The sequence below is a fragment of the Hemitrygon akajei genome, chromosome 13 (assembly GCF_048418815.1).
Source record: "Hemitrygon akajei chromosome 13, sHemAka1.3, whole genome shotgun sequence".
NCBI lineage: Eukaryota > Metazoa > Chordata > Chondrichthyes > Myliobatiformes > Dasyatidae > Hemitrygon > Hemitrygon akajei.
In genome coordinates, this window is record NC_133136.1 from 76,633,883 (window position 1) to 76,651,064 (window position 17,182).

General features: G+C 39.9%; 1 protein-coding gene across 1 annotated transcript in view; it reads left to right on the forward strand.

The window, feature by feature from the left end:
• The first annotated feature begins 4,221 nt into the window (after nt 1-4,221).
• The window catches only part of adgra3 (adhesion G protein-coupled receptor A3), a 112,792-nt gene continuing 99,831 nt past the window's right edge, over nt 4,222-17,182 (forward strand). The window contains exon 1 of the mRNA XM_073064908.1: nt 4,222-5,878. Within this exon, the coding sequence (XP_072921009.1) occupies nt 5,631-5,878 (248 nt within the window). The 5' untranslated portion in view covers nt 4,222-5,630. The remainder of the gene's footprint in view (nt 5,879-17,182) is intronic.

Here is a 17,182-nt window from a genome sequence, read left to right on the forward strand (position 1 = left end):
AATAAATGCTAGGCTTGCTGATAGACAGACACCCCCAAAATCAAGTCATTGCAGAAAAGATCTTGCAAGTGTGAAAATGAATCCATTGCTTAAAAATATTGCCAGACTTGTTAAGTGCAATTTTTCTTTAACAAGATTGAATTAGTTGAGATAAACAGACGGTTGATTAAAGTGATGCAGTAAATGTGCACGTAGACTCCCCCCTCCCCCCCCAAAAAAACCTCTTCAAGCTAGTTAAAAGATGGAAGAACATCAAACGTGTTGAGTGGCAGGATAGATAGAAAATTTAAATCGATGATATGAAACAGAGGATGGTGTGTATAGGTGTTCCTCCATTATATCATTTGCAGCGTATTTTAAGTTCATTGCTCATTTCGCTTGTGAGGTGAAACTTGGCAAAGCAGTGGACAATGGTGAGGACAGTCTTTCACATCAACAAGGTGATGAAATGTGCTGAGGCTTGTCAGATGGAGTTCACGTGGAGAAGTGTGAAATGATGCACTCTGGGAATACTAATAGTGTATGAAAGTAAACTATAATAGTAAACTATAAATGGAATGATTTTGCAAAGTGCAGATAAACATGATGATCTTCATCTTCAAAGGGCTGATATTCAGAAATACTTAAAAGCTAGAAAATTTTTAAACATATACATTTTCTAGACCTTCCTTACAATAAATCAATGAAACGATTCTATAATATTTTGAATACTTGAAAAATAAACAAAGTGCAATTAATATACAATATTGTAAATTATTTTATTTTAACCTTTCTTCCTCATGGGTGAACAAAACCTATTCAGGTAAATAGGCTTGTGAACACTGCCAACTTTAACTTTGCATGGGACCAGAGAATGGATCGCCCAGTGTGAATGGAGGGAAATTGCAGTAGCTTCTGGCTCCATCAGTGAAGTCCATGGGAAGTGGTAGAGCCCAACTGGGACAATGACAGCACAATTTGGCCTGTGAACTCCAGATTTACCATATTTGCACTGGGGTCTCAAACCTGCCAAATGCTACCTCTACCATACAAAATTGTTGATAAAACCTAGCAAAACCAGGGCCAATCTCAGAACATTATAAAGCAGAGATTATCAATTAGTTGAGCATTTGTAGACAATTCAGGAAAGCATATATTGGAAGTACTAGATTTGTTCTCCTGGAAACTTATTTAGTTATTGAGATGTTTATATATAGAGCAAAACATATTGTCTCTTATTATTGATCCAATTACAAAACATCATATTATTAGGAGAACTTAGATTTTTTTGTGTCGTAATCTAGTTTGTTTTTCCTGGGGAAAATATTTCAAATGAATCTCGTTTCAAAAATATATCTAATGGTGCAGATACCTGAGGCTGGGCAGTATTATGGATGACAAGCTGGTTGACTGTCTAAGCACAACATGGTCTTCAAAGATCCAACTTGGGCACGATTTGCCACAGAACATCTATTGATGCCATTGGCTCCTATGAAGGTAATATGTATTGGATCAAAAGGCAAAGGGATCTGAAGAATGTGATCATGCATTAGTCACTTCCAGACAAAATGCTGACAGAGGTCCTTAACATTAGCGGTGGTGAATAGATTTGAGCATCCAGGGAAATTAATTGAAATAATTGAATAATGCCAAAATACAATAAAGAGCTTGTCTTGAATATTGTTTGTACAGATCAAATCATTGCACAATGTATTGAGCTAGAACAAGGTAAAACAACAGCAGTAAAGAATAAAGTGCAAAAGCTATCAAAAAAGTTCATATATAACATGAAGAAAATAACAAGGTGTATAGTGAGGTCAAGAGGAAGCTGGTACCTATGGTGTGCTGAGTTGTGTCTACAACTCTTTTCAGTTTCATGTGGTCATATACAGAGCAGAGGCCATACATCTAGTTATACATCAGATAGAATACAATATTGTAAATTATTTCATTCCTCACAGGTGTACAAACTCCATTCAGATAAATGTGTCTGTGAACACTGTGCCAGCTTTACCTTTAGCCTCACTCTTGAATGGACCTCCTGTACATTTAGAGTCTGATAACAGTGGGTAGAAGCTGTCCTTGAGCCTGTTAGTATGTGCTTTCAGGCTTTTGTATCTTCTGCCCAATCACAGGGGGAAGAAGAGAGAATGTCCAGGGTGGGTGGGGTCTTTGATTATGCTGTCTGCTTTACTGAAGCAGAGAGAAGTATAGAAAGAGTCCATGGAGGGGATGTTGCTCCCTGTGATGTGCTAAGTTGTGCCCACAACACTCTTCAATTTCTTGTGGTCATGCACAGAGCAGTTACCATTCATCCAGATAGAGTGCTTTCTATGGCACATCAATACAAAAACAATTGATGAAGCTAATCATTTTTTTTAAGAAGTTGACAGGGACATGCCAAACTTCTTGAGGAAGTAAAGGCGTAGGTGAATTGTTCTTGGACATGAGATCAATGTGGCACAACAATTCTGATGATTCAGGAGATTAGAAAATACGAATACTTCAATCCTTGTCCTCACTGTTGTGTCAAACAAGGTATGCCCACTCTCCATTTTTTTTTGCTTTTAGAAAATTGAGAGGCATTGGTAGGATAAATGGTCAGTCTTTTTCATCAGATGGGAATATCAAATATTAGAGGATGTAACTGTAAGATGAGAAGAGAGATTTATGATGTACTTTTTTTTACACAGAGTGCTGTGTCCCTGGAACATTCTGCAAGGGATGTGATAGAAGGAGATACTTCAATGCTTAAGAGACATGTGAACAGACAGGGAATTGAGGGATATTGACCATGTGCCTGCAGATGTGTAGTTTAAACAGCTATCATGGCCAGCACATATATTGTGGGCCGAAGGGCCTCCTCCTATGCTTTTACTGTGCTATGTATTGCACCAATCTATAGCATATAATTGTGTTTTTTATACAGTATCTTAACAGATTCTATCAGATTATTCTCATGGCAAACTGTAATTCTGATAGAGGTTCTGATTTAGGATATATATATATTTGTTGCAAAAAACTCTTAGCCCTTTAAGATTAAAATTATAGCTATCCTAGCTGCATTGACGTGTATAAAAGGTGCCCAAGGCAGTCTATAAAGTTCTTGGATACCCTAGACAAATTTTAAATCCTATGCATTAATTTGGATACTTTGCAAAGGACTTTGTTAAAAGTTGATAACTGAGCATTACATACTCAGCCGCTGTTCATAAGGCTGTGCGTTTTGCCCGTGGGATTCGGATAACGTACTTAAATAAAAATGAATCATTAAAAGCTATCCAGAAAGGCATCCACGATGAGTTTTACATCATTGATAATGGTGAAAGTAAAAAGTAGCTGTGGAAGTTTCAACTGAAAAATCGAGATTCCTGAGGTAGTGACTAGAGATCCAATATCTGGAATGAGAAAGAGAAATTGAAGTTATGGGACCCAAGCTCCAAAAAAGAAGGGTTTCGTATTTCACTCGAACAGAGCTAAGGATCCTGCCCCACTCCAGAACCACTGCATTACATCTTCTGGAGTTAACATTAAATTGGATTATTAATAAATGAATACCTTGGCCTCTCAACTTGTAGAACTCTCAACTTAGATTCCAAAGACCCTAAATGGATGAGAAATCCACAGATTTACCAATCTTTTGCTGAAGACATTTGTCTTCATCACAGACTTTAATGACTTGGTCTGTGACTTCTGGTTCCAGACTTCCCCTGTAATGGGAACATTCTTCATGTACCTAGTCTGTCCAGCCCATATGATTTTTTATGTTGGTAGTTGGTTTATTATTGTCACATGTATCAGGCCATAACGAGAAGCTTTGATTGAAAGCCATCCAAACCGACCATTCCATATTTTAGTACATCAAAGTATACAAAAGCAAAATTAAAACAGAATGTGAATATAGTGTTGCAGTTACAGAGAAAATGCAGTGCAGATAGACAAATAGAGGATTCATCTTTATCATACAAGATATCTGTTCCAGTCCTATAAACTGTTAAGTCTGATATATTAATGAATATACATTCATTATGTATCATCATACGGAACATCCTGAGTCATGAAAGTGGTTAGAGCTCTTGCTTTCATCTGTGCTATTTTTGTGGCTTTCCATGTCTTTAGTCATGGAAAAGAATGAGGTGCTTCGTGATTCTTTCACCATTGCCCTACGAGGAAATTCCCGTATGTAATTCCAAAGTGTATTTCCTCAAGTACTATGATTACCACAGAACCAGTCGTACAAAAAAATAGCTCGCTTCATTCAGTCGCCATTGGGTTACGTAAATTGGAAAACAACAATAGGCAGTTATTTGGCACCTTCCAGGAGACGTCTTGAGTTATTTGCATGCATCTCTGATAAAAAGGTCATCGACCCCGAAAAGTTAACGCGAAACGTTCTCTGTCTGTACATGAAGCCTAACCAATATAGTGTTTACCTCATAAGTAACTTTGCTAACGTGAGGTAATATTAATGCAGACAGCACAGTTCAAAGCTTTTTTAAAAATCCTGCTATGACTCACTAAAGTTACGATGGGCAAAGTCAACCTGCGAGCAATTTGGCGACCTCCGACTGTGAGATCAAACTTGGCTCTGGGGCTAGTTCAAAGGTAAAGTGGAACTGCTACAAACGAGAAAACTAGAGAACATTTATTAAACAAAAAAAAACTACTGGTCGAGTGAAACGCTACCGCTGGTCGCCCTCTGACCGAGGAGCAGTGACTGGCACTCGGTACTGTGCCCAGAGTTGGCTGGGTGTCCTGGAAAAGGCTGAACATGGAGGCGGCCGGTCGGAAATGGGCTCTTCACTGACGAAGTTTTTTTTCCAACCATTGAGCTGAGTACGAAAACAAAAGGCCATCAGCCAACTGCTTGCACGACTCGTGCTACTCGGAGGGGCTGGGAAAACCAACTCCATTTCCCACCTCTCCCTCCTCCTCCTCTTGCACAGAGCCAGAACACCCCCACCCCCTGCGAGACGATACGACAAAGAGGCAAAGGAAAATCTGCACTGAGCGGGTGCGTTTCATTTGGGGGATTTACTCCTTTTTTAAAAAAACAAAATCAGTTCCCTCTCGCTCGCAAAGTTTCCAGCGGAGCAGAGCCCGAACTCGGCGGGCGAGGAGTGAAAGTTTCTTGGCCTCAGGTCCTGCAAGCGCCCCTGCAGGTGGGTCGTCGGGCCGGTGTGAGGTGCAAGCGAGGCCGTGGTGTGAATGATCGGGATTCCTTTGTGTGCCAGCGGGTTCGGCGCTGCTGCTGCTGCTGCTGCTGGTTCCGCGCACCATCGCCCGGCTCGGCCGGCCGGGGGCTCGCTGCTGGGTGGTGCTCGATCCCGCGGACACAAAGGGATGTGGACTGACTCGGGGTGGCCGTCGGCATTGAGGAAGGACTCGAGCCCACCGACGATGCTTTCAAGGGGCATTCCGGGCGCATGAGGAGGGCTGTGTAGCCGTGCTTTGTGTGCAGCCTCTAGCAGAGTGTTTCGGGGTTTTGGATGGAGAATCGCCGTGCACCGCAGGCCTTGGTGGCTGGCCTTTCTGCTCGCTTCCCCTGAACGATATCGAACACACGAACAAGCCCGACGAAAGTTTTGCTGCCTTCTGCTGAGATTTGCGACGTTTGGAAAACTATTTATTAAGACAGACATTGAAAGAAAATGAAATCTCGTACCGCAGACGTGGAGTTGTCAGGGGTAGTGTTACTGCTGGTGATCGGTGTTTGCAATGCCCTGCCGAGCGGTTGTAAACGTTTGAATGAGCGTCCGAAAATCGCGTCGAAACTCTCCTCAGCCGCATTCCCGGCGGCCTCTTCAATGGCTGGGACAGGCGACAAAGTTGTTTGTACCAATTTGGAACTGACAGAGGTTTTCCCACTAGACACCCTCCCCAATAAGACAGTTACTTTGTAAGTATGGCTTTTTCCCAAGTTACCAAATAACATAAATCAGCCACAACAATTTGTATTGAAAAAGCTTGAAATTGTGGCGAAATTGACATAACGTCGCCTTATGACGTGTTTCTGAGCATTTAATTCTAATATTTAGTAGGCCATTTAATTGTCAAAGCGTTATTGCTATTTAATGGAATCATAGTGACTTAGTTTCCCGCAAAAAAAATGTTAGGCAGAAGCTCGAGCCTTTATATAATGCATAAACATAGTCGAAAAACTGAATGATACTGGTGGTAATTAGTTAGGGGCGATGAGAAAGAATGCTTCTCATCGTCTAATCCTAATAAGGGCAGTCTGTAATAGAAGGCTGTGGTTTAATGTACCACTTGAGGAGACGGAGGCCAGACATCAAAGGTGACATTTAAATGAGGAAGTATTGATGTGACTTTCAACTGAAGTTCTTCCCAGATCACTGTGAAAGATCTCACACCCATGATGGGCCATGCGAATGTTTATGGGTGTAGGATCTTTCTCTGTTATCTTACTCAGAATTTATTTCTCAGCTCGCACTTTGCACAGATGACGAGCTCCTGTCGACGGTGCAAGTTTCTTGAACCCAAATTGTCTGCCGTTTTCGACATTTCGAATGTACTTGAGTGGGTAATGATGTTAGGAGGAGGTGCTATGTGCATAATCTTTCAGTTTTAAAAGACTGCTCAACACTCTACTGAACAAAATCTGGAGGAAAATCCATCAAAATGATGAAACACTTGAATGGTAGAGTTTGCACTTTTTAATATAGTGTTCTTCAGCAGCACTTTTATAAACCTACTCAAAAGGTACTCGGTCATTTCCTGTAAGGGGGGGGGGGGGGATGGATGTCTAATCAACCAATGCATTATAATGGAATTAGTTAGGCTTTACAGAAAATAATTTGCTGTGTTATGGGAGAATAGAATTGATGAGGTTGCATTACTAAAAGCTGGCTGGCGTAGATCCAGTAGAGTAAATGACAGTCCTACATAGATTACCAGTTTCATGAATTCCTATGACCACCTGATAAATGAAAGCCCCTTCACCATCATTTAATCATTTATAATATGTGCCAGATAAGCTTTGAGGGATTGTGATTTATTGTTTGGTAGAATGTCTGTAAAAATGAAGATTGGTTCTGTAATCTAGGAAAGCACAAACCTTTGTACTAAAATATTCACTTTTAAATGCTGCTGCTCAACTAAGCACCTGCACCTACTTTTTGGTTTAAAGGGACTGCACAATCCAAAAGATGTGCCTAAATGGTAAGGAGCAACCCTGTACCATTCAGCTCCTAGTGTTATTTCTACTCCGTTTCTGGTTTATCTGCACAGTGAACTTTATTTTTCAGATTTATTTCTGAATGAACTTTGTTCTCCACATGAATGACTTGCTAATTGCTCATGGCTGTAGGCTTTACAACATAATCTAGAGTAGTAGCTACACTTGGACTGAAATTTTGACTTTGCTGTATACATTTGTGAAATCTGAAGCTGACACATCAATTTAATATCTGTGATCTGTTTGCCCATGATGTCCTTTTTCTGCTGCACATTATTTATCATTGGCATGAAGCTGGAATTACTTTGCAATCATGTTGTATATTTAGCATGAATGCAGCCTAGAGTATTAACTGAAATGTATAATGTGGGGTATGAAGACTTTTCATGATAAATGAAATTTCTCTCTTGATTTTAATTGGTAAAATTCTACTTGACCAAGTCAGACAGTACTTTAACCATTCCAGATTTCATTAACACCAATGTGGTAATTTTAGTATAAAAAGATGGGTGAATTTTAATATAAAATATCTTACACATATCTTACAAATGTAAGTAGCTTTATTGCAGGCTATGTGAGGAGATCAAAACTCATTCCCTCCAGCAGCATAATTTGCGGCATCCAAGCATGACGATCTGATAAGCAAAGATTAGCCAATAACTGGAAATCTTTCATCACAAAGTATTTGATAAAATGCTTTTTATTAAATTGTAATTTTTTAACCTCATTCTGAAAATGCTGTTTTGGCCTTCATTTGGAGAATCACGGTGCTTCTGTGGCCTTGATGATTAGTCCTTGATGATTGGACTTTCTGCACATTTCTGAAAGGAAAGAAAATTTACTCACCTGAAGCTAGAGGATAACTGAACAGTGACACTTGCAGAGGTTTACAGTTATTCTGACTACCAGAAATAGAAGATATAATTACAATTTTACATTGGTTGTCATTCAATGTTATCATGGCTGATCATCCACAATCAGTACCCCATTCCTGCCTTCTCCCCATATCCCTTGACTCCGCTATCTTTAAGAGCTCTGTCTAACTCTTTCTTGAAAGCATCCAGAGAATTGGCCTCCACTGCCTTCTGAGGCAGAGCATTCCATAGAAGGATTAGATGTTTCTGGTGAGGCATTTGGTTTTGATACTGGTCCACTGGTACAAAATGAACAAATTTAGTAGGTGAAATGTCAGAATTTTGTGACTATTTATTTGGAGGGTCTTCATAGTGGAGACGTAATTCCCTCTTCGCATTGCTAATCGTCAAGGAGAAGGTACAGGAGCCTGAAGAGACACACTAAAGATTTCAGACAACTTCTCCTTCCCCCATCAGATTTCTGAATGCGCAATGAGCCCATGAACACTCCCTCAATATTTTTTCCTCTCTTTTTACACTATGTAGCTAGGGTGCCTTAGACTTTTGCACACTACTGTAAATTTGTCAATGTGGAGCAGAGAGCAAGTTTCTAAATCTGATGGATGTTGAGACTGGTCAGGGTGGAGTCATGCGGGAGTGTTGAGGGACAGGTGGCAGAGGGAGAGTGCCAGGGGTGGGGGGGGGGGGGGGGGTTGGATCGTGCGGGTGCAGACGCACCCAGCCCTCAGGCAAAGTCATTTGATTCCAAACAGTTGGTTAACTGATCATCACAGAATGCCTCTAGTGCTTCCTGCTCCCTCCCCCCTTTCACTCTCAGTCCACAATAGACCCACATCAGAATCAGGTTTATCATCACTTATGTCATGAAATTTGTTGTTTTTTGTGGTAGCAGTACAGTGAAATATGTAAAACAATTTGTAGCTTTACTGCTGCTGTAAAACAAATTTCACAGAATATGCCAGTGATATTCAACCTGATTCTGATTCAAGTCATTTTAGCAGCATTAGACTGTAACTAGTTCTCTAGTAAAATGACAACATTGCAGATATCTCATTGTTGGGCCTTTTACTGCAAAAGGCCACATTGTGTAATTTTCCCTATGCACCATTCGCATTCCTGGGCTCCCTGGGGTTGCTTGCCACCGTTATGGCTACTCCTGGAAGAGCAGGCGTTACTTTGGAAATCCCTGCATTTATTGGAAGTAATCATTCCTTTTCCAGTTTTGTCCTTCGTCTGAAATCTTAAGTGCATCCGACAATTTAGGTAGTGCCATAAGTGAATTCTGAAATCAGAACAAATGAAGTTGTTTGTGTTATTTGACCTTCTAGATGGAAGGAATTGCCATCAGCTTCAGGCCAAGTGAGAAATAATTATGTAAATTCAGAACAAAATAGTCACTTGGGTAATGTCCTTTCAGTAAATAGATCTATTTTACACTTGGGAAATTTTTGTGCCTTGGCTCGTTTAAGGTCAAAATATACTTTCTCTAGTCTGATCCCAGTACAATATTTTAGCCCTGTTACTTTATATATTCACATACAGGGATCTTGTTTCTGAGTGTGTAACTTTCCACTATTATTGTCTGCTTCAGTTTAGTTGAATAAGAACAATATGATCCATATAAAATTAGTTTGTAGTGTGCACAATTTAATCTGAATCGGATTCAAATCTTAATCTTAGATCTTGTCAAGTTACTTATTTCCATAATGTAAAACATTTTGTGTTGCCGTCCAATTATAGAAGAATGCCAAACCTAAACTGCTCAGTTTAACAAAACCGCTTTCTTGTTCATTCGTGTTTAATGTCTGTGCTGTGTGGTGAACTCATTAATCTGAAGAGCTGATTCTAATGCAAGACACAGTAAAGGCGGAATTTGGAACAAAAGCTTGCATGAAAATGTTTTCATATCTGTTATTGTGTGAAAACTACTCCTGAAGCTTGTTCATTTTCATAAGCCATAGACATTGCCTTTCATGTTGGACTAAAACTAAGGAAGGGGTTGCCAGGCAATAGTAAAGTGTTATTAGTCAATGGGAGCTGCTCCAGTTCAGTGGTGGCAAATGGAATCCCACATTACTGTGGTTGCTGCTCTGTGTTATTAATGACTGTTCTTAGGATATTGTTAACAGATGATAACCGACTGTGGGAAAGTGAGATCTACAGATAAAGATAGTATGCAAAGGCATTTAGATTTGAACAAATGTGTTGGATCAGGATAAAGACAAAGTTGTATATATTTGTTTGAAGTTGTATTGAAGGGATAATGTGGTATGATGTTGTCAAGTTAACTTGTAGGTTGGAGTGTGTGTACATGCTTTCAAATTGTACACAGTAGAAGGTAATCACTTATTTTACAAAGCTTTACTGAGCATATTTAGAAGAGTTTTCCTTTTAAGCTAACTTGTTTATAAAAATATACAAGGTTATTTGAAATGTAACTAAATATTTGAAGGTACTCAGAATTCATAATTTCTGAAATGGAATATTGGAAATTAAGAATGATCGAAGGGCGACAAAAGATACAGATATAGGTGTGCAGCTGAAATGGCAAATTACAATATACTCATTTGGCTAAAGGAGTACGCTTGTAGAATTTTTCATGATGCATTTATTTTGAAATACCTGCTTTATAACTTTATTACCCAATATCCTCAATTAAGTTAGTGAAATTTATATTTGGTTTCAGGGATTGGGACTTTTTATAGCTACACTAATCTTTTATCAATATTTAAAAGATCATCCTGGTTTATTGTCCAAGTAACCTGAGGCTGCAAAGGCTCCATATAAGTAGAATTCAACCTATGTCCTTTCCCGTCTCTTTCGAAAATTTTCTTTCTTTCTTTCTTTGTTCACTCATTCCCCTTCCTTCCCCTCTTTCTCATTATTGCTAGCAAGCTGTTGTCAATATAACCATAAACTGTATTTTCTCTTAAGTGCAATTTTTAGAGTGCTGTGCCTACCCACATGTAAGGGACGGGAACAAAGCATACAGACAGGAGAGACATTATTCTCTGTCATGTCTGTGCCTGCTTGTTGTTCGACCAAACTAGAATGATATCCACTGTCCTGATCTTCCCTCAGACCCACCTGGCTTCCTTTGTTTACTTTTCAATTAAAAGGAAAAATGAGATCATGTCTGCCTCCATTCATTATGGTATAATTTTTATTTTTTTTCCCTTGACTTCCCTTCCTGAATTTATCATTGGTCTCTCATCGTTTTTTATTTAGGGATACAGTGCAGAACAGGCCCTTCTGGCCCAATCCACCTGTTTAACACTAGCCTAATCAGAGGACAATTTACAATGACCAATGGTATGTCTATGGGAGGAAATTGGAACACCTGGAGGAAAACCGTGCAGTAACGTACAAACTCCTTGCAGATAGTGCCAGAATTGAACCCCGATTGCCCCAAGTTGTAATAGGGTTGTGCTAACTGTTAGGCTGTCATTATCTCTTCAGTGACAAGAAAAATCAGTTAAAAGCTCTTGTTGCTCTATGCCTTTGTTTAGACTTATTTATTTATTGAGTAGAATAGGCCCTTCTGGCCCCATGAGCGACACCGTCCAGCAAACCCCTAATTTACAATGAGCAGACAACCTATCAACTGGTAGGTCTTTGGACTGTGGGAAGAAACCAGAGCACCTGGAGGTAACTCACGGACAGAACATACAAACTCCTTACAGGCGCAGTGGGAATTGAACCCTGGCCGCCTGTACTGTAAACCATTGTGCTAACCACTACGCTACAGTGCCACTTATTTCCCTATATGTGTGTGTGTGTGTATAATATATAGACAGAAATATTGTTCATGAATATTTTAGTGTTTCTTTGCTTTAAGTGCTACCTAGCTTTCGTTAAAGTAAAAATTCAATAGTACCATGTTTTCCTGCTGCTCTTTGTCAGTTTCATGGAAAAATTTGTATCACTTGCATTGGGTTATCTATCGTGGGGTTAGTCCTTGCACAAGAACAGAAAATTCATTTGTTTGATTGAAAAAAAGTCCTGTGAGAAATCAGATTAGGTAATCAGTATGCTTTTAGTATTTGTGTTTAGTTAAGTGAGTTAGTTTGTAGATTTTTTTGGGCTTTTTTTAGTTTCAGCACCATTCAGATACTATTACCACTTTCTCAGGTCTGACACCCTGCTAAACTGGGAACGTGGCTTAGCAATATATCAAAGTATTCTTTTAGCCATTTCACTGAAGCTTCCGTGTGAGGTGTTGTTGCAGTTTTGACCAACTAGTTGATGATAGAAGAAAGATAAGTGCACACTTAGGCTACGTCCACACTAGACCGGATAATTTTGAAAACACTGGTTTCACGTAAAAACGATAGGTGTCCACACTATGTATTTTTATATCTCTGTCCAAATTAAAATGGATATTTCAGTGAATCTCCTCCTACTGGGCATGTGCAGGACACATCTACCGAAAACAAGCGACATGTTTGGTGTCTAATCTTGCTGTGAAAGTGCGCATTTGTGCAGTTACAGACTATAAAAACTTAAACGATGGACAGCTGTTGGCTGTCGCACAGGAGGACTTAAGAGTAAAAAAACCCCCAAATACTGGAGTGTATGGAGCCAACCAACAGGGAGTTCACGGACAGTATGACCCGGCTGACGACGAACATTGAAAAACTGACGTCACAATCTGTTCTGGCAATTCATGACAGTGTTTTTAGATTTCTGCGGTAACCCCATCCACACTGCTCCGGCCAAGCGGCATTTTCAAAATTACACACCCTGGAGAGCGTTTCTGAAAATCAGCGGTTTCGGGGGATGAAAACGCCGTTTTAGTGTGGATGGAGGGTAAAAACGAAGAGAAAAAGCTTTGGTTACGGATTTATCTGGTGTAGTGTGGACGTAGCCTCACTGTTTGGATTAGTAACGAGCCCCTTGACCTGTTTTCTGTCTACAATGAGGTGCAAAATAAGTATGGCTTGGAAATAGCCTTGTAATTCACTGTGTCCTTTGCACTGCATTTCAAACTACAGTTGACCCTCCTTATCTGTGGGGGATTGGTTCTGAGACCCTCCCCCCCCCCCCCCGCGGATACCAAAAAACGCGGATGCTCAAGTCCTTTATTTAACCTGTCTCAATGCGGTGGTCTTTAGAACCCAGCGGAACCCAGGACTTTATTTAACATGTCTCAGTGCGGTGGACATTAGGACCCGGCGGTGCAGCTCTGAATCCGCAGTGTTTCTGTTCACAAAGATAATCATGATCGCAATTGAAAATAAACTGGAAGTAATAAAGCGATCGGAAAGAGGTGAAACGCTTCGGTCATTGGAAAAGCGTTAGGCTACAGTTGGTCAACGATCGGAACAACTTTAATGGAGCATGTGAAGGCCCTGCCCCGATGAAAGCTACAATTATTACTAAGCAATGCAGTGGTTTAATTATTGAAATACATATTGTTTCTTAAGTGTTTTATAGGCATAGAAAGGTAAAATATGTACTATATACTAAGAAAAACATTTGACTAACTGACGCTAAGTAATTCCAGATGTACCTGTTCCGACTTAAAGATTGACTCAGGAACAGAACTCGTTCATAACTCGGGGTCTGCCTGTACTTTTATGTCATTTCTAGATTACTTATACAGTCGGCCCTCCTTATCCGTGGGGGTTGGTTCTGGGACCCCTCGCAGATACCAAAATTTGCGGATGCTCAAGTCCCTTATTCAACCTCTCAATCCGGTGAACCTTAGGACCCAGCAGAACCCCAGACCTTATTTAACCTGTCTCAGTGCGGTGGACATTAGGACCCGGTGCCAGAGCTCTGAATGCGCAGTGTTTCTGTTCACGAAAATAATCACAATCACGATTGAAAATAAAGTGGAAATAATAAAGCGATTGGAAAGAGGTGAAACGCCATTGGTCATTGGAAAAGCGTTAGGCTACGTCGGTCAATGATCGGAACAATTTTAAAGGATAAAGTGAGAAAGGCTCTGCCCTGATGAAAGCTACAATTATTACTAAGCAACGCAGTGGTTTAATTATTGGGTTTTGGGGTTTTGAGTTTTTGATCCTCCACATCAATCCGGCACAGTGGAGAGTGCGCTCGGGAGCGATCTGTCCCAAGTCCCGAGAACTTCAGTTCCTGAGCCCGGCGCTGAAACATATGTTCTTAAGCATTTTATATGCATAGAAAGGTAAAATATGTACTATATACTAAGACAAACGTTTGACTAACTGACGCTAAATAATACCGGATGTACCTGTTCTGACTTACTTAGTAAGAGAACTTCCAATTTATTTCGATCCCGATGCACGATAACCCACGCACATCCTCCCGTATACTTTAAATCATCTCTAGATATAACACCTAATACAATGTAAATGTCATGTAAAATGGTTGTTATACTGCATTGTTTAGGGAATAATTACACGAAAAAAAAGTTTGTATGTGCTCTGGAACAACTGCTGGAAGAGCACTTCCGGGTTTTTGCGATTCGCGGTTGGTTGAATCCGCGCACGTGGAATCCGTGGATAAGGAGGGCCGACTGTACTCTATTAAACACAAAACTGTTATTGACGTTGTGTTGCATCAGCTGGAATTCTTCATTTGTCCTCAACATGACTGACATTTGCAAGGCTGCATCCGTTCCTTATCTGTTGTTTTTGTATGTGGGTAGTGATTGTGCACCTACTTGTACCGCTACTCCAAATTTGTTATTGGATAAATAATTTTGGCTTTTATTGCCAATTTAAAAAAAAATGCAATGAAGGATTTCTGAATTGGATTGTTGTCTGGCTTGAACTGTGAATCTAATGACATCTTTATTCCAGTCAGGTTCAGTTATAGAGATCTCTTTTGAGGGTGATGATTTCGAACCTTGTATAGTTCAAGAGGACAAACTTTTGAATACAGTATGTCCTTATTTACAATTTCTGGCATATGCATTTCTCATTATTGTTAATATACACTCAATGGCCACTTTATTAGGTGCAGGAGTGGAAGCCGGTGTGGCCTTCTACTGCTGCAGCCATCCACTTCACGGTTCGACACGTACATTCACATGTTCCTCTGCACACCGTTGTTGTAAGGCGTTATTATTTGAGTTACTGTCACTTAAACGGAATGGCCATTCTCCTCGGATCTCATTAGCGAGCTGTTTTTGCCCACAGAATTGCTGCTGACTGGATTTTTTTTTTTGTTTATTGCACCATTCTCTGCAAACTTGAGAGAAAGTTGAGTGTGACAATCGCAGGAAATCAGCAGTTTCTAATTTACTTAAACAACCCCATGTAGCACCGAGAGTCATTCCACCTTCAAAGTCACATTTCTTCCCCATTCTGATGTTCGGTCTGAACAACAATTGAACCTCTTGACCATGTCTGCATTGATTTGCTGCCGCATGATTGGCTGATTAGATATTTGCATTGATGAGTAGGTGTACCTAATTAAGTGGCCACTGAGTGTGCATTTGCTATGTTTTCTTTTTGCAGATTACCCAAGTGTTTTTTTAAATGGTTGTGGTATGCTTCCCTAAATGGCATTTAAAATCCAATTAAAACATTTTCTTCTATCTTCAAATGTAGAATGTTCAGCCTGTTCCTTTTGGTAAATCAAAGTGGTATTTATGATTGACCCATCCATTTTGAAGTGTTCGCTAATTTTCCCTGATAATTCAGAAGAAATGCCTTAAATAAATGCTTAGATAACTTGGCTATGGTCACTATTTCTTCCTGATAAAGGTTATAGCTATACTGCTGCTCAATCCTGTGGCAAAGATGTAAAAACAACATTACAATCTGACAAGAAGACCCCTCTCTATCTCCTATATTTTTACAGCTTTGTCTTTATCTCATGCAGGCACAATGGGTCAGATTGTCCCGTTGCCTGTGGATATTCTCACCCTTGCACTGATCTGATAGCCACACTTAAAATTTGTAACTGCATGGTTCCAATTGAGTCCAGACAAATGGACAAACCACAAGGTAACTCGGTCTTCGGCAGTGGGGATGCATCACTGGCCTCCCAGTGCACACAACACCTTCACCCCTACTACCTCCTTGGAATGCCCTGATGGTATTTTTTTTTTTGCAACTCATGACTTTCAAAGCATTTGTACCATTTTTGCATGTTTGTGATAAAAGAAATTCAAGAGTAATTGAAATAGGTTTTAGCAATAACTTCACTCACCTCAACACTGAACTGATCCCTCAACTTCTGGACTCGTTTTCAAGGACTCTACAATTCATTCTCAGTATTATTTATTTATTTTTGTTATTTTTATCATATTTGCACAGTTTGTTGGTCTTTACATGCAGTTTTTCATTGATTCTATTGTGTTTCTTTGTTCTACTGGGAATGCCTGCAAGCAAATGAATCCCATGGTAACACATAAGTACTTTTTCAAAGTAATTTTTTATTTAAAATGTCTAGCCATGAGTGAGGTGCAGGTGGACTGGGCGATATGGAATTTAATGCAGACAAGTGAGTTTGCACTTTGGCAGGGCAAACCAGGGTAGGACCTACACAGTGAATGGTAGGGCATTGAGGTAAGCAGTAGAATAAAGGGATCTAGGAATAGAGAGCCATGACTCTGTGAAAGTGATGTTACAAGTTCATAGTCATAAGGAGAGCATTTAGCATATTGACCTTCATATATCAGAGCATTGAATACAGGAGCTGGGATATTGAAGTTGTACAAGATGTTGGTGAGGTCTAATTTGGAGTATTGTGTGCAGTTCTAGTTAGGTACGTACTGGAAAGATATCAATAAACTTGAAAGAATGCAGAGAAAATTTGCAAGGTTGTTGCTTGGACTTGAGGACCTGATTGACATGGAAAGGTAAGGGTTACGACTTTTATTCCTTTGAGTGTAAGAGAATGGGGGGAGATCTTATTGAGCTATACAAAATTATGAGAGGTATAGATAGGGCAAATGCAAGCAGGCTTTTTCCACTGAGGTTGGGTGAGACTAGAACTAGCAATCAGAATCAGTTTTATTATCACCAGCATACGTCATGAAATTTGTTAACTTAGCGGTAGCAGAACAGACATGATGCCTGAAAGATGTGCACCAGTCTAATTGTGGCCATTCGACTAGTCCTGATTTATTTACTCCCATCACTGGCAACTTTGCCCTTGGGTGGCAAAGACATTTCTCTAAAAAGTTGTT